This window comes from Phocoena phocoena, chromosome 19, assembly GCF_963924675.1.
Source record: "Phocoena phocoena chromosome 19, mPhoPho1.1, whole genome shotgun sequence".
Lineage (NCBI taxonomy): Eukaryota > Metazoa > Chordata > Mammalia > Artiodactyla > Phocoenidae > Phocoena > Phocoena phocoena.
This window is the reverse complement of record NC_089237.1, coordinates 50336641-50354814: the sequence shown is the minus strand read 5'-3', so window position 1 is coordinate 50354814 and position 18174 is coordinate 50336641. Positions and strand designations below refer to the sequence as shown.

Sequence of the window (18174 nt, the reverse complement as noted above, 5' to 3'; positions counted from 1 at the left end):
AGAATGAATTGAGGATGGTTCTTGCCTTCTGGAGGGTTGACATGCAAGAGCCTTCCTGAACCATCTGCCAACTCCGGCTGCTGTCTGCCCGGGGGCCAGACCTCCACACGTGCGCACGTACGACTCTTGCGAGGCTGAATACAGATTTATCATTAACAGTGCGAAAGGATCGTAATAAAGCAGTGGGAGCAACTTGTTTTTCAGATTGCCTCCTGGAGATGGGTGGGAACGTTCGTCACCGTGGCTGCAGGCTCACAGCTACATACAGGGCGGGTAGGGCAGTTCGGGCACTTGATTGAAGTAGGCCCCGAGGAAGATGAGGCTGGAGCCAACAAGGAAGAGCACCAGAGCGGCCCAGAAGCAGATGTTGTCGAGGGCCTTCCCCATGCGCACCCAGTCGGACACCTCCTGGGGAAGGGGCGGGCAAAGCTGAGTCCCTAAAAGCAGCAGGAGCCTGGTGCACAAGTCAGGAAGAGCGGAGGCCCCCAGCAGCTCCCCACCCAGCCTCTCCAGCTCCTGCCCCACCTCGCCGGTGGCCTCCTGGTCTCGCGTGCTCTCGGCCACGAAGTTCACGGCATCCACACAGCAGCGGATCTCGGGGGCGGCGGCGCCCAGGCTCTGGCAGAGGGCAGCTGGTGGGAGCGACCCCGGGGGGTGGGGGGTGATTAGGAGCCTCTCCCGCTGCAGGTGCCCTCATTGGCCCACTCGGACCACTGCTTACCAGTCCAGGTCCTGTGCCGGTACCTCTGCCCCTCAAACATGAGCTCACTCCGCGGCTTTTTCAGTATAAGCTCCTCCGCGCGGAGCAGTAGGCCCAAGGACGACGCCCGCCTTGGGGGCGAGGCGGCCCGGGAGACCTCGGAAGGTGCGCCCGAGCCCAGGAGTTGGGGCAGCAGCTCCAGTAAGACCTGGGGTGGGGGGGTGCGGCCGGGAGGTTAGCTCGAAGCCCTCCCTCCCGCCCGGAGCCCCCTCCACCCGGCGCTTACGTGGCGCAGCCGCGGGGACATGGCGTGAGTGGTGGGCGTCCGACAAGACACGTTGAGCACGATGACGCAATTCATGACAATGAGCGTGGCAACCACCATGACGAAAATGAGGTACCTGAGGAACCCGGAGTTCGTGACGGCGCAGCCTCCCCACTTCCCCTGAGCCACAGGGGGCCACTAGTCCTCTAACCTCACAAACGCACCTCTCCGCAAGGGGTGGAGTCACGCCCCTGAGGTGCTGCTCCTCTGCGGGGCCAGACGCGTCCACCCCGCCCTTCTCCCCCCTCGCACCGCCGGCGGCAACCAGGAAGGGGACCCCCAGCTCCCTGGAAACCCTGCTGTGGGTCTGCCACTTCCACAGCTCCACGGAGGTGCGCCTATGCCGATACCCACCCTCCACCCCCAAGGGTGGCACCTTGAAACGCTCTAGGAAGGTTTCCAGCGTCCCCCCATTACCTCTGACCTATGACCCGATGACCCCACAGTCCCTGTGCTTTTCCAGGCGGCCCTCCAGTCCCCACTTCTCTCTCCCCGGGAACTTGTGGCCGCGGCCCATGAATATCTGGAGCAGCAGTTCAGAGAGCCGAAGTCCCTGGAGCCGCGAGAGCCGGAGAAGCCGCCTGCCCCGAAGCCCACCCTGGGGCTGGTGCTAAGAGAATCCGCGGCCAGCGTAGTGAACTTCGGGACCACCTCGTTAGAGATGGGGTGCCGGGGTTGCTGAGGAGGGGCGGGGAAGGGGGATCGAGCGGCAGGAGCAGGGACCTCTGCACCCCCGCCAACTCCTGCACCCCCGCTGCAGATCTCAGCCCTGTGGGTGCAGCAGGAGGTGCGGCGACTAGACGCCGGGGATCCGGGTAGAGCCCTGGCCCGGGTAGCCCAGGCCGCGGGGCAGGGGGCTCGGCAAGCGGGGTCTGCGGCAGGCGCGAGCGCCCGGCTTCTGCTCCAGGGGGCGCGGCTATGCCTGTGTGGACGAGGTCTGCAGGGATCCGCCTCATTCCTGCAACAGTGGCGACGCCAGCTGGGCCTCGGCACCCCCGGGGAACCGGTGAGTTCAAGATGAGGGGAGAGGTGGGGGCCAGGGGCGGCGGGGCTGGGTGGGCACTAAGCCGGCCCGCCCCCAACAGAGATACTCCGGAGACCTCCAGGTGGCGTCCAGCAGCGTTACGGAGGACGGGGGACCGGAAAAGCCACCACCATCCCAGCCCCACCCCGCATCTAAATAAAGCCCAGGCGGGGATGAGGCAGCTGAGGCTTCTCCCAGAGTCATTAGGTTTGGGCCCTCCCAACGAGCCCCTTGGCTCCACCCCATGCTCGTCTGGCTCCGCCCTTCACACTAGCCACGCCCCACGTAGGCACCGCTGGGATCCACTCTGCCCCCACCTGCCCAGCAGCGGCACGCTCAGAGATGTCTCTGGGATTTTCTGGGCAATTAGGAACAAGAAGACGGTCTGGGCGAGCAGGACGTTGATGGAGACGGTGCATTTCTGGCCGCCGGCTGGAGGGAGTACCTGGTGAGAGCAGGCCCCGCCCCCCAGGAGGGAGCCCGGGTTTGGGGTCTGGGCGACTCCATACCCTGTGCCGGCAGGAAATAGGCGAGCAGTACTAGGCCCGAGATGAGCACGCAAGGCACGATGATGTTAATAACGTAGAAGAGCGGCTTCCGGCGAATGATGAGCGTGTAGATGACTTCAGTGTCCCCTGGACCATCATTAGAGCCACCGTCGTGGCGGCGGATCACCCCGGGGCAGAAGTCGATGGCCCACTCCCCGTTCTCTGCGGGACGGGAGGGGCGGTCAGCTGGCTCTCAGAGGTGGGGCGCGCTGCTCTTCTCTCCGTCCCCTCATCTGACCGCGGGGGGCCTGCAACTCCAGGCGAGGAGAGGATGCAAACCGTCTGGACAAGGGTGGGTGGGGCAGGTGGTCTGGATTGCTCGGGCTGGTCAGAAAGGGGCATTCCCAGAGAGGTTAGGGAACTACCACAAGCGAGAAAGCTGGACTAGACCGACGATCAAGAATGATTTCAGGAAAGGGTCAAGTTAAAGCAGGGTTGCCAAGTCAATCCCAGCATCGATGGTTTGGGGCAGCCCCACTCTGCAAGTCCCCTCTCTGGACCCGTCGAGAAGCGAGTTTTTTGGAGCAGGAGGGGGCCTCACCAGTATAGGCCTCAGTGTCGATATCTATGTTGCTGATGGTGTCGCCGTCGTCGTCCAAGGCAAAGACGAGCTCCACCTCTTCTGCATTGTACGTCTGCGAGCTGCGGAGCCGGGGCCCGGACCCCCCACCATAGAGGCTGGGACTCGGGCCTCAGCCTCAGGCCCCGCCCTAGAAGCAAGGATCTGGCAGGGGAATTAAGCTCCACCCGGCAACCCAGGCCTCGACCCCACACCTGGGTTTCTACACCTACTTCTAACCCGCTAGGGCGGCCTTACCCCATTCGAATGTCTAGCTCCACCTCCAGCACAAAGCCCCGCCCCGGATTAGAAGTCCCCCCGCCACACACACACCTGGCCCCACCCCCTGCCCCCGTAATTCCACAAAGGTCCGGGCCGCTTCCCACCGGAAAACAAGAGAGCAGTTCTGCCAGTCGAAAGGGAAGTAGGTGACCTCCACGGCGCAGATACTTCGGTAGATGGCCGGGGGCAGCCAGCTCACGTAGCCGCCCTCCGAGACCAGCACGTTGGCTTCATAGGCCACACCGAACTGGCCGTCGATACTGTGGGCTCCGGGAAACCAAGGGTTTGCGCAGATCTGTGGCCCCCTCTCCCTCCAAGCACCCTGCCCCAACCAGGTCCAGCCCAGCCCCCCAGGCCTCGGCTTCCCTCCAGTCTGGCCCCGTCCTCACTTGTTTTCCAGCACAATCTCTGGCAGCCAAACGAGTTCTGAGGGGACCCGCAGGGTTTCTATGCCCCCAAAATCGCCCTTGCTGTAGTTGAGTCGGTAATCATGCCAGTCCTAAGGGTGGGGGAAGGGGAGGGGGACGGAAGGACGTGTGCCTTGGTGCCCAAGAGGAGTTTGGGAGAAAAGGGTCCCCTGGACAAGACCTCACTCTGTTCCCCAGACTCCACTCACGATTCCAATCCAGACGCTGGTGGTGAGGGTTTCCTCTTTCTCATTCTGCAGATGGGAGATTAGGATGATGGAAGCCAGCTTTAGGATAGAGCTCAGCGGTTGGGACCAGAAGTGGGACTTTAGGCTCAGAGATGGCGCTTGGGGTGACGGGGGTATCTTACCAGTGAGATGAGGTTGGTCAGAGTGACTTTGAGGGTGACGGTGACAGTGTCCTCAGGCTTCTGCACTGGTCGGCGTCCTGGGTCATAGTTGTCGAGGAGGTGGTGGTAAAGACGCAGCTCCTCGTTCTTCCCTTTACCTCTGCCTGGGGGTGGGGCCAAGCAGTGGGCTCACTGGAAACGGAGAGGCTAAGGAGCCTCTCCTCTCTGCCTCTGGAATATGCATGGCTCTGCTTATGTCTGTCTCTGAGGCTGTGTATTTTTCCGTGACTGTCTCCCAAACCAGTGATGTGCCTGGGGACCAAATATCGTGTCTCCTTCTACATCTCAGTCTGTCTTTGTCCTGTCCCTTTATGTCAGTATCCTGTGTGTGTGTCCGACCACTTCCCCCGACCCTGGTCCATACCGAGCAGCTGCAAGAGGAGCAGGGCGCTGAGCAGTGTCCCTGCCATCCCACGGTCTGGTCCCCGGGGTTATTCTGAGTTGGGCAGGCTCCGACGGGGGCAGGCCAGGGTGCTGTGAGTGTGGGGGAGGGGGCTGTTAGTGGAGGAGGGTGTTAGTTCCGGGCTGGGTTAGGGACTGACACCTAATCCTCTTACTACCCCTACAGCGGCAGCCAGGGACATCCTGGCTTCTTCCAGAGGCAGCTGCCCCATCCTGAGTTCCCTGCCCTCACCCCATCCCAGCAGCCTTTGCCTGGACTTCGGCCAGCTCCCCAGCCACAGACCCAATCCCCTCATGACTGAAACAGGCCTGATGCAGGTGGACAGGTCTTTTAAGAAACACCTGGAACCACAAGCCTGGCAGTGGGTGTGGAGGGCCCTGCTTTCCAGTAATGCACTGGTGTCCTTTGAGTCAGCTGCCCTGTGCAGGTGACATCGCTTGCCGCCCATACTCACCACCACCCACAGCCCAGCCAAGGTCACGCTAATGCAGTTTCTGCCGTCAGAGTTTGGCAAAAGCAGAGCGTCCATAAAATCTGGTAATGAGACAGGTGGTCACAGGGGGTTAGTCTGCAGTAACAAACTCCACCTGGCAAAGGAGAGGGTGCCACAGTACAGGGCCCACCTTCTCCTGCAACCCACCCCATGTCTGCCCACTCTCAGCCGGTCGGGGGCAGCGGGGCGGAGCACTCACCGGAGACACCAGTTTCTCATCTCTCTGCTGCCACTTTGTGGCCACATATGAAAGTACTGTCTTCCCCACTCCAAACACAAACACACACACACACACACACACACACACACACACACACACACACACACACACCCCTTTCAGTCTTTCCTAAGTCTCCTTGGACCACCCTAGTCAGTCACTGGAAATGCTTATTTAAAATTCAGTTTCCTAGGCTCCATCCCCAAAGAATCCCAATTTAGGAAGATGGCAGAGATGGGGTGCCAGGAATCTGCTTTATTTAGAAACTCCCCATGTTTCCTTACGGGGTAGGAAGCACTTTTTCTGCCTTACACACTGCTTCCTCACACTGATCCAGCAAAGCAGTTACCATCGTCCAGAATGTATGAAAGAGGACTCCAGGTCAGGTCCAAGGTCACGTTACTGAGTCCAAGCACCTCCTGCTCATCTCATGACAGGCCAATAAATCAAGCGACAAATTGTTGGGGCAAGGAATAGCAACTTTATTTGGAAAGCCAATAGACCAAGAAGATGGTGGACTAGTGTCTCAATGAACTATCTTCCCTGAGTCAGAATTCAGGCTTCTTTTATGCTAAAAGGTGAGGAGGTAGTCCTGGTTCCTGCCAGACTCTGGAGGGGATATGTTAATTTCCCCCTTCCTGGACTTCCCTGGTGGCGCAGTGGTTGGGAGTCCACCTGCCAATGCAGGGCACACGGGTTCAAGCTCTGGTCGGGGAAGATCCAACATGCAGTGGAGCAGCTAAGCCCGTGCGTCACAACTGCTGAAGCCCGCGCACCTGGAGCCCGTGCTCCGCAACAAGAGAAGCCACCGCGGTGAGAGGCCCGTGCACCGCAACGAAGAGTAGCCCCCACTCGCTGCAACTGGGGAAAGCCTGTGTGCAGCAACGAAGACCCAACACACAGCCAAGAAGACAAAAAATTTCTTCCTTCCTGCAGCCACTTATAGGTGGACCCTGTCAGGATGTTTCCCGTGAGCTAAACAAAGGTATTTTAGCTTAATGCTCATTACCTGGGAGGCAGGGTTCCCAGAGATGAGCCATTATATATGATTTAAGCTTATAGGCAACATTCCGTTAGTAATTAATGTAATAGAACACAAAGGTTCTTCCCTATTACAATTCCCCTCTGTCAATGATCCATTCCCCAATCCTGTGGGAAAAAGGACAAAGGCCGCTCTACTACCTGCTGAACACGGGTGACAAAGAGGTGATTATGGGATGGAACTGATCAGCCTTGGACAGGGACTCCTTAAAATCTTTCGTCAGTTGTACAATCCCCTTTCCTTTTTTATCTACAACTGTTGGAACCTGATGAAACCCCTTAGCCCTTTGTTGTCTAATTTGCAGTTTAATTTGGGGTATTGGTTCCAGTTCCCAATACTTATTAACTTGGTGCCAGAATTACACTAAATTCCTGTGCTATTTATTTGGACAAAATTAAACAAATAGGTTGACCCTTCTTCAGCTACGATGAAATTTTTTTAAGTATTAAGATTATAAAGAGCAACCTTAAGTCATCTAAGGGTTCACAAACCCATTACTCTCTAGGCGTCTCAGAAATTGGGTCATGGGCTTCCTTGGTAGCGCAGTGGTTGAGAATCCGCCTGCCAATGCAGGGTACACGGGTTTGAGCCCTGGTCCGGGAAGATCCCACATGCTGCAGAGCAACTAAACCCGAGCACCACAACTACTGAAGCCCGTGCTTCACAACAAGAGAAGCCACCACAATGACAAGCCCGCACACCGCAAAGAAGAGTTGCCCCCGCTGTCTGCGACTAGAGAAAGCCTGCACGCAGCAACGAAGACCCAACGCAGCCAAAAATAAATAAATAAATAAATTTATATATTAAAAAAAATCCTGTGTTAGTTCCTGGGGCACAGGCACCTGGTGTGGTATCACGATCTAAGATGCGACCCTATTGGGGCCAGGAGGCACTCCTGGGGCAGGGCAATTTCCCTTATGCGGTTATCCCATAGGGGCCTGAATGCAAACGGCCAGCAGACTGGGCTTCTACAGATGCAGAGTCCTTTCTCCCCCTCAGACTTGTTCATAGGGAGGATCCTCTGTATGAAAGGAGAATGGTCATTAATCAGGCCAGGGAAGCAACTCCGCCTAACAGACCCACATGGTACACCTGAAGCCCACTGGACCCTGACGAGAGAGGAATGCCCTTATCAGAGCACTACCATGAGTGCATCTTGGCAAGGCTTTGAAAAGGGGAATCCAAGCAAGATTTTGAACGAAATTCAGCAAAAACCAAATGAAGATTTATCAGGCCTACAGATGTTACCCTGATGCAGATCCTGAGGCCCCTGAAAATACTGGAATGGTAAATTTGATCTTCACTGGGCAAAGCGCCCCAGACGTAACAAAATTACGAAAGTTAGATGGTAAATTTGGAACGAACCCTTCTCCGTTGGTAGATCTTGCTTTTAAAGGGTTCAACAACAGAGAACAACAACAGAAGAAGAAGATGCAAAAGACAACGCCATTTTTCTGTCAGTGGCACTCGCCAGAAGGTGAGTGACCCAAAGAGAGGTCAGCCACCATTGGGAAAGGGACAAATGCACTTATTGTAAGGAGGAAAGGTACTGGAAAAAAAGGTTGCCATAGGCTAAATAGGAAGGAAACCAATAAAAGTCAGGAGCCTCTCAGATGGTAGAAAGAGAGGAACACCCTGATAAACAAAGAGGCCCGGGGGGGGCTCCCTTGGACTTGAGGTGCCCAATTCCGATTTCCCCACAGGAGCCCCAGGTAAAATTGACAGTGGGGAATAAGCTGATTAACTTTCTGTTACAGGTGCAACATACTCTGGTAAACACCAAGGTGGCACAGAAAACATCTCAATCCATCCCAGTCACAGGAGTCCTTGGAGGGGCACAAAATTACTCATTCTTACAACCTTTAGAATGCCAACTGGGAACCTTACCCTGAAATCGTTTCTTATAGATGCCGGAGTATCCAGTCCATCTTTTGGGGCAAGATCTCCTGTGTAGAAAAGGACAAAGAAGGGCCAAAGAGTGGGGTTTCAGACCTCCCCAGATGGGGACTCAGCACAGACGAACCTCAAATCCTCGAGCTGCAGGAAATTTCAGATAACCTGCTAGTATGAGTGGACACTTTGTCACGATGGGTGGAAGCATAGCCCACCTGGACAGAAAAAGCCTCAGGAGTGTTTAAAGCCCTCCTTAAGGAAATAATCCCCCAACTTGGATTAAGGCGTTGCAAATTAATTGGAAAATATATTTATCCTGGAGACCACAACTGATAGGAAAAACCAAGGAAATGAACGATACATTAAAAAGGAGCATTGCTAAAATATGTCGAGAGACTAATTTAACTCGGGATAAGGCCTTGCCAGTTGCCCTGCAACTCTGGGATCAGAGTGGCTCCCAGAGGCTTAAATTAAGCCCCTTTGAAATGCTGTACAGTAAGCCATTCAAGGTGTCTTCCCAGACAGGAGAATCTGCAAATGCTCTAAAAGACCCAGCAATTGCCAATTATATTAAAACTTTGGGCACTATACTAACCTCTGTTCATGAGTTTGCCTCCAGCAGGTCTGCCTACCCAACTAACGTAGCCTTACATCCATTCTGACCTGGGACCGAGTCTTCCTTAAAACCTGGAGAGGACCAGGGCCTGAACTTCAGCTGACTGCAAGGTGAATAGGACCACACATAGTATTACTTACCACACACTTGTCTGTAAAGTTAGCTGGGGTAAAGCCATGGATTTATCATCACACTCGGATTAAAGCAGCACCACTGTCATCCAGAAATGACCCAATTGCTTTTTTAAATTTTTATTTAAAGGAACTCATTTATTTATTTTTGACTGTGTTGGGACTTCGTTGCTGTGCGTGGGCTTTCTCTAGTTGTGGCGAGCGGGGGCCACTCTTCATCGCGGTGCGCGGGCCTCTCACTATCGCAGCCTCTCGTTGCAGAGCACAGGCTCCGGACGCGCAGGATCAGCGGCCATGGCTCACGGGCCCAGCCGCTCCGCGGCATGTGGGATCTTCCCAGACCGGGGCACAAACCCGTGTCCCCTGCATCGGCAGGCAGACCCTCAACCACTGCGCCACCAGGGAAGCCCCCCATTTTTTAAAGACATAAATACAAGACAAAACAGCGCAGGGACTTCCCTGGTGGTCCAGTGGTTAAGACTCTGCGCTCCCAGTGCAGGGGGCCTGGGTTCAATCCCTGGTCGGGGAACCTGCATGGGGCAACTAAGATCCAGCGCAGCCAAAAACAACAACAACAGAAACCCCAAAAAACAAAAACACCCAGCACACACAAACCAGCACATCCAAAGAAACGAACCAGTTCACAAATCGGGTAAAAGTCCACCAACTATTTCCTCTTATCCTCTTTCCTACATGGTACCCCACTCAAATACAAAACAAATTAGCTTATTCTAGAGAAAAAAATCCCCAAACAGAGAGGAAATTAAGTTTCCAGCTTTACACACTGGAGTGACTTACCCTACAGTATGGAGCCCATCAGCTCCCAGATGTTGATTCCTTTGTTCCAACTGCCAAGAGCTGGGACAGCCAGTGCAGCTTCAGGGAACTTTAAAAGGAACATCCTCAGGACAAGCGGTCCCAGCAGCTGCTAGGGCCTTACCCCAAAATTCCCCAAGCAGAGCTGGCTGGCCACGGGCAGCAAGAGCCCTGGCTGGCTTATACTGCTTGCCAAACGACAGGCCAACAGACCGAGTGACAAGTTGCTGGGGCAGGGAATCGTGACTTTATTCAGAAAGCCGGCAGACTGAGAAGATGGTGGACCAGCGTCCCACTGAACCATCTTCCCCGAGTTAGAATTCAGGCTTCTTTTATACTAAGAGGAGGGGGTAAAGTCCTGGTTCTGGCCAGACTCCAGAGGGATTTATTCCTTGCGGCAGCTATTCACAGGTGGGCCTGGTCAGGAAGTTTCCTTGTTAGCTAAACAAAGGTATTTTAGCTTAATGCTCATTACCTGGGAGGCAGGGTTCCCAGAGATGGACCATTATGTATGATTTAAACAAAGGTATTTTAGCTTAATGCTCATTACCTGGGAGGCAGGGTTCCCAGAGATGGACCATTATGTATGATTTAAGCTTATAGGCAACATTCCTTTAGTGACTAACTTGTAAGAGAATACAAAGTTTCTTCTCCCTATTACAGTCACACAAGTAGATTGGCAACAATGCATGAGACTTACTAATAAGCCCCTACTGTATAGCGCAGGGAACTCTACTCAGTACTCTGTAATGACCTATATGGGAAAAGAATCTTAAAAAGAGTGGATACATGTATATGTATAACTGATTCACTTTGCCGTACACCTGAAACTAACAACATTGTAAATCAACTATACTCTGATAAAAATTTTTAAAAAAAGAAAGCATAGAGATTATACCTGATATTTACACTGAAAAAACAGAAACAAAAACAAAAAAATGCATGAGAATTATAATCAGCTTTTTTTTCTTTCTTTCTTTCTTTTTTTCTTTTTCTGGCCTTGCCTCACGGCTTGTGAGATCTCAGTTCGCCAACGGCAGTGAAAGCCTGGAATCCTAACCACTAGACCACCGGAGAGCTCCCTGTAATCAGCTTTACTGATCATGGATACCTGTGTTGTTTCACAGGTGGCAAAACACTTTCAGGTCCCCCATTTTGGGATCTCCTTCTTCTACTTCTGAGCTCCTTCATAACCACCCCCCTGTTACAAGCACGAACACTGAATATCCACACAGCTTGTCCATTTCGCCACATGTCCTTGAAGCCTTGGCTCCCACTGTTAACTGCCTTTTCATTACTTGTTTTCCACTTCAGACGCCCAGAAAGAATCTCCTTGGCCCAGCTCAGCTCCTTGCACATGGCTGATACAGGTACTGAATCTAAAATCTGTGCTGCTGCTTATTTCACAGCCTCTCGGTGAGGGCTGGGCCAAGGCTTGTTGTGATAAGTACAGATATTTATTTAAACATTAATAGGCACCTACAACGTTCCCTGCACAGGGCCAGATGCTCTGATTAAACAGATGAATAAGCCATGGCCCCAAGGAGGAGGGAGAGACCTCACAGGGTGAAAAGCAGAAACCATGGAGGCTGCAGGTAGGGTCCCATGTCACTTAGCTTCTTTGCATTGCAAGAGCCAGATCCACCAGCTAGGTTTCCTGTAGGTTTCCACATGGACTGGGACAACATGGACCAATGTCAGAGGCCAAGGCAGCCCTGGGGACCCACCAGTCCTGCCTCCGCTCTGTCTGCTCTGGGCTCCTCTCACACCTGCCTTTTCTCTCTACTTTGTATATCCTCTTTCTACTGTGTGGTCTCCGCTTTCTCGTGGCTTCTGCATCATTTCATCTAAGGTCTTGGCCACAAATTGACCTCGGCTTTTCTCTTCAGGTACAGCCAATTCAGCCTTTGCTGCCCAACGCCACGAGGCTTCGGGTGCAGGCATGGAAGGGTGCTGGGGTGGGCCTAAGACAGCCCGTTTACCGAGGGTGGTGTATGTGGCCACTCGACCAGTGCCTTCCATCCCTTACCAACCCAGCCCGCCTCCTACACGTTTAGCTCCCAAAACACCCTGTCATGATTCCATTCTCACTGTCACAACCGAAGATGCACTATATATCCTTCCCGGCAGGAATGATACGTGATATCTTGCTGCCAAAAGTGATGGTGGCAGGGACCCTTCAGAAAAGCTCTCAACCTCCGAGTCCAGTGTCCTCAGATTTACATACAGTCTCCTCCAGGTGTGATTTCTGTCCATTCCCCAAACTACGGGCTAAATCCTCAGTTTAATCACCATCACTACATCATGTATAAACGATACATCACACACACACACACACACACATCACATCATATAAGATACGATAATGGGAGAAAACCACGCTTGGACCAACAACCTGCATGTCAGAGTAGTCTGGGGTGGAGGTACAGTGAGTAGAAATCCTCGTCGCTGATGCCCAAACCCAGGTACTGCAGCCTGGGCCACTGGCCCCAGGCATCTATCACGCTCTACAGGAGAGCGCTTTGCTGCAGTCCTCGTCCAGGTCTGTAACTCGTGGGTGGAGGTCTTGCTCAGACCAGTGACTCCTATGGGCATTCCTTGCAGAGTCCGCACATCAGAAAACCTGGGGAGTCTCCAGGAGGGGCTCTGACCTCCCCCCCGCCCCTCCCCCACCCCACAGTTGTCCCTTCCTGCCAGTGCTGGGCCCAGAGCTGAGCCAGCATCTTTCCCGTGTTTGCTCAGGGTGACCATTGCCTGAGGGCCTGAGACGCCGACACTGGTGGAGTCGAGCACCTGATCTAGGCCCGGGTTCTGTGCGTTATAATGAAAATCCCACAGAACCTCAGTGGGCTGCCTGGCACTTCAGTCTCTGGGGACGCCTTGACTTCCAAGCCGGAGCCAAAGATCTCAGCTCAACAGGAAGTCACTTCCTTCACCTCCTGGCTCTTGGCGGGTAACTCGGAACAGCTGCGCTGCCCCCGGCTGCCAGGCCTGCCGGCTGGGTTCCTTAGCCATCAGCACCTCACAGGGGAAATGTCCCCAAGCTGGCCTGCCGAGGCCCCGCCACAGGCAACAGAGGAGCTCCTCTTTCTTTCATGAACAGGGAGAGTGGGTCTGGCTGAGCCAGGACAGGGCAGTGATTTCTAGGCCGTCTCCCTCACTGGGACCTAAGCTCTTGGATCGCTGAGACTTTGCTGGGTTCCTGTGTTCACGGCACATAGCACAGAGCCCAGGACATAACAGGCTCCATAAACGTTTACTGGATGAATGAGTAAGAATAAATGAATGTGTAATCTTCCCAGCACCCTCCCTTCTACTGAGAAGTGTTCTTCTCAAACCATGTGACCCCAGAGGAACTGCCAGGTACTTAGAGACACCTCCCCCGCCTGGTCCAGGGCAGGACACCTGACCCCAGCCAGACTAAAGAAAGTCCTTCCTGGGAATTTTGTTAAACAGGAACTCAGGAAGTCAGTCTCTCCCTGCTGTAGGAGATCCAAGATGTGAAATTCAGATGCGTGAGGCAGCCACATTCATTCCTTGCCTTTTACGTGGAGTCAGAGAGAATGTGGCTGATACTCAAAGACGAGTAGAGACAAGAAAGGGCCTCCAGCATCCCAGCCCCTGGCTCCAGAAATTCCTGAGGCCCAGGTGTGCTTGTCTCCTCCTGCAGGCTGGTTGCCCAACGATTCCTTTGATTGAATGAGGTACCTCAGTATCTTTCCAGTAAATCCCCCTTTTCTTGGCTTAAAAAGATCAAGATTTAAGAAAAATAAACTGAGGGACTTCCCCGGTGGTGCAGCGGTAAAGACGCCACGCTCCCAATGCAGGGGGCCTGGGTTCAATCCCTGGTCAGGGAACTAGGTTCCACATGCCTACAGATTCTGCATGCCACAACTAAAAAAAGACCCTGCATTCCACAACAAAGATCCCGCACGCAGCAACAAATATCCCGTGTGCCACAACTAAGACCCAGCGCAGCCAATTAAATAAATAAATAAATATTTTAAAAAATTTATTAAAAGAAGAAAGCAAAACAGGTATAAAAGAAAACAAAAATGCCCAGGAAAAACCTCTCTGACAATAAAAAAACAATACATGCCAATGCTAGAAAAATGGAAGAGTCCAGAAAGAAGCAGTGAAAATCAAAAACTTTCCTCTTCCCGAAGGTTAATAGCTTCCTGTAAATCAAATTCTCCAAGACCAAAGTCAAGCATATGTGTGTGAATACATGTATGTATATATACATACATACATGTTTACTTATTTATTTCACATATACAAGAAGCATCAGAGTATGTTTACCATTTTGTAGCTTTTTCTCACTCAGCGTATTGTAGAGATTGGCTTGTATCATCACACACGTCTTCCCCGTTCTCCTTAACCGCCGCAGTGTTCTACTGCATGCATGTACCGTACATAATTTATGCAGTTCCCAGTGGATAGACACTTAAGAAGCTAACCACTTTGGGTTTTGCAATCACATACTATGCAACCATATGCATGCATTTATCTTTGGCAGACCTTTATCCATAGGGTAAATTTCTAGCAGTGAAATTGCTAGAGCAAAGAGTTCATGCATTAGAAAAAAGCAACTACTGATGCCTTTTCCCATGTTGTGCTCCAAAAAGCATGCACACACTTACATTCGCACCGACACAACATGAGGATATCTGTTTCCTCATACCCTCCCCAGGACAGCCTATTACCAAACGTAAAATTTTTTGCCAAACCAACAGGTGAACATTGCTGTCTCATTATTTTGATTTACATGTCTTGATTAAGAAAACTGAGGGTTTTTTCAGCAGTTATCTTGGCCATCTATATGTATATATTTTAAAAAACCTGCTCATTCATATCAATGAACAAAATAATATTTATTCTAATATATGAGAATCTGAAATATAATGAAGATAAAATATTACACCAATGTTGAAAACTAGGGGATTTTCCTGGAGGTCCAGTGGTTAAGACTCCATGCGTCCACTGCAGGGGGCGCAGGTCTGATCCCTGGTTGGGGAACTAAGATCCCACATGCCACAGTGTGGCCAAAAAAAAATTTTATTTTGAAAACTAGGTTAATCAAATAAATGCCTTGGGACAACTGGAGAACCAATCATCAAAATAGCCACCAGACCCTCATCTCTTCCACCAGGTGGATCAGATATTTGAATGTAAATTGAAGCCAAGAAAGTCCTAGAATGAAACAAGGATTGATGTATTCATCATCCTGGAGAGAAGGTCTTTCTTCCCTTCCCTGGAGCCCAAAATCAGAGGCCATAAATAAAAAGAAAAAAAAATGCAGAAAGCTTCTGTAGGGTCAAAAAAATCAAAGGCAAGCAAATAACAAAGTGGGAGAAAATACCTGCAACCAGTGACATCTCCTTTATTAATAAAGTGCTCACAGAAGCCCTTAAAAAGCTGACAAGATGGTGAACTCACTTGGGCTGTTGGCTCTGTCCTCAAATGTAGACGCTCTGCTATAAAACTGTGAGAAACCCCTGGGGAGAGAGGAGGTGGTTGGTCCTGGTGTCGGAGGGAACTGGCAGCCAGAGTGGAAGGGTGGTTGGCTCCATTGGAAAGAGATGAAAAGGGTAAAGAGTCATAATAAATACCTTCAAAAAGGGAGGGAGGAAATGAAGGGGTAGGGGAAAGAGAGGGAGAAAGAGAGGAAGAGGAGGGAGGCAGCACAGCTGTCCCCTTGGGGGACCCTTGAGAAGCTGGGGACGCTGAGCGCACCCAGGGCGCCCAGAGGCCCCGGGTGAAGGGTTTGCTCTCCCAGGGCAGCGCTCTCTGTACCGACTTGGGTAAAGAAGAAAAAAGTCCGTGGGACTTGGTACAGGAAAGAAAGTTCATACTCGTCATCTTGTTAAATGAGATCTCCAATCAACTTTTTAAAAATTAATTAATTAATTAATGTTTGGCTGCATTGGGTCTTCGTTGCTGCGCGCGGGCTTTCTCTAGTTGCATTGAGCCGGGGACTCTTCATTGCGGTGCGCGGGCTTCTCATTGCGGTGGCTTCTCTTGTTGTGGAGCACGGGCTCTAGGCATGCAGGCTTCAGTAGTTGTGGCACACGGGCTTCAGTAGTTGTGGCTCATGGGGTCTAGAGCACAGGCTCGGTAGTTGTGGGATCTTCCCAGACCAGGGCTCGAACCCGTGTCCCCTGCATTGGCAGGCGGATTCCTAACCACTGCACGACCAGGGAAGTCCCTCCAATCAACTTTTCACTTCAGGACAGAAGACAAGAAAATGAATCAGGAAGGAAAGTCTCAGTATCAGCCAGGAACCGAGAGCACCTTCACGAGAAGTTTCTACACCTCGCGGGCCTGGCTTCAGAGGTGATGCCACCGTAGATGCGTAGATGTGCGACCGGGATTCCGCCAATTTTGAAGGCCCAGGAGAAAATGATTCAAAGTCAGAGAAAAACAACTAAGAACTCCCAGTTCCTGACAGCCTGATGAAATGGGACTCCTCAAGCCAAGAGGATGCAAAAGGCAATTATAAATGAAGTGTGTTAGATCCAGTGGTTCATACTCCTAAACTCTCACTATTAACACTCTTAGTACTTATACTATTAATATTAAAAGTAGTGGCGGGACTTCCCTGGTGGTGCAGTGGTTAAGAATCCTCCTGCCAATGCAGGGGACATGGGTTCGAGCCTTGGTCGGGGAAGATCCCAAGTGCCGCGGAGCGACTAAGCCTGTGCGCCACAACTGCTGAGCCTACGTGCCTAGAGCCGGTGCTCCACAGCAAGAGAAGCCACTGCAATGAGAAGCCTGTGCACAACAACAGAGTAGCCTCAACTCGCGGCAACTAGAGAAAGCCTGTGCGCAGCAACAAGACCCAACGCTGCCCAAAATAAATAAATTTATAAAAGCATGCATTTCCTACCTGACCCAGGAATTCCATTCCTAGGACTTTATTTGAGAGAGAGAAAAGCTTATGTCTGCCAAAGATTTCCACACAAACCAGATCAAGCGTTGCTTGGCTGCGAGGACCAATAGGAAGGGGCACAAGGGAATAGATGAAAATGTTGTCTTTTTTTTTTTTTTTTTTTTTTTTTTTTTTTGCGGTACGCGGGCCTCTCACTGCTGTGGCTTCTCCCGTTGCGGAGCAACAGGCTCCAGACGCGCAGGCTCAGCGGCCATGGCTCACGGGCGCAGCCACTCCGCGGCATGTGGGATCTTCGCGTACCGAGGCATGAACCCGTGTCCCCTGCATCAGCAGGCGGACTCCCAACCACTGCGCCACCAGGGAAGCCCGAAAATGTTGTCTATCTTGATGAGGTGGTGATTACACGGATGGACACATTTGTCAAAACTCATGAAACTGTACACCTCAGATCTGTGTATTTCTCTGCATATATAAATTATTTCTCAATTTTAAAAGGTTATTAGGGAATTCCCTAGCGGTCCAGTGTTTAGGACTCCGCGCCTTCACCACCAAGGGCCTGGGGAACTAAGATCCCACAAGCCACGTGGTGTAGCCAAAAAAAAAAAAAAAAATTAAAAAGGTTATTAGTTTAAAAAATTAAAGTAAGGCATTGTTTAAATGCACAACAGAGGACTACTTACAGAGCATTTATAGAGCATAGACCTCGGTATTATAATTCTAAAAGGCCATTTTAAATACAGTCAGCCCTCTGTATACATGGACACAGAACCTGTGGATAGAGAGGGCTGACTGTATATACCCCAAAACGGGGGAAATATCAGTAAACTGAAGCAGAACGAAGAAGTGATAAAGAATAGCTAGTGATGAAATGGTGAGAGATCTCTTCTCCCAGCGAACCCACACCCAGATAGCTTTATGGATGAGTTCTACCAAACTTTCAAGGAACAGATCATCTGTATTTTATATAATTTGTTCCGGAAAATAGAAAAAGAAGGCAAACCAACGAGTTTTATGAAATTTTTACTCCAGCTAAGGACAGACAAGAAAATTAAAATATAGGCTTCACCCACTTAGGAACATAATTGTGAAAATCCTATATAAAATACGGGCCAACCAAATCCAAAGTTTATTGGAAAAGAGATTATCCAAACTGATTAAGTCAAGTTTGCCCTGGGAATGCCAGGATGATGTGCCACCCCACATTCTTCCTCCCTGACAGAACCCCATCTTGCTGGGAATAGCATGTGTGCCCCAGACCCAAGGGTTGAGTCACCATTAGTCACAGCCATTCCCTGCTCCCCTGCCAGACACTCAGAATGCAAACCTCTCTTGCAGCCAGAAGCACCGTGATCCGTTTCTGACTAATGACACCAGGACAAGTCAGCTGGGGGAGCAGGAGTCTGTGAAACTTTAACCT

General features: G+C 51.6%; 2 protein-coding genes across 2 annotated transcripts; one reads left to right on the top strand and one right to left on the bottom strand.

Annotated features, from left to right (window-relative positions):
• Window positions 1–135: 135 nt before the first annotated feature.
• CHRNE (cholinergic receptor nicotinic epsilon subunit) lies at window positions 136–4680 on the bottom strand. The gene is made up of 12 exons (XM_065897548.1): window positions 4619–4680; window positions 4216–4358; window positions 4055–4099; window positions 3828–3937; window positions 3543–3698; window positions 3139–3239; window positions 2559–2759; window positions 2367–2481; window positions 987–1101; window positions 722–908; window positions 526–632; window positions 136–408 (listed from the first exon to the last, which is right to left on the bottom strand). Exons 1-12 carry the CDS (start codon window positions 4662–4664, stop codon window positions 259–261), a joined length of 1476 nt encoding a protein of 491 aa, XP_065753620.1. The 5' UTR covers window positions 4665–4680; the 3' UTR covers window positions 136–258.
• On the top strand, window positions 1277–2046 carry C19H17orf107 (chromosome 19 C17orf107 homolog; the record flags this gene model as incomplete). The annotated part of the gene is made up of 3 exons (XM_065896992.1): window positions 1277–1357; window positions 1489–1693; window positions 1793–2046. Coding segments are annotated over 3 exons (540 nt in total), but the record flags the coding sequence as incomplete, so codon positions are not given.
• Window positions 4681–18174: the final 13494 nt, after the last annotated feature.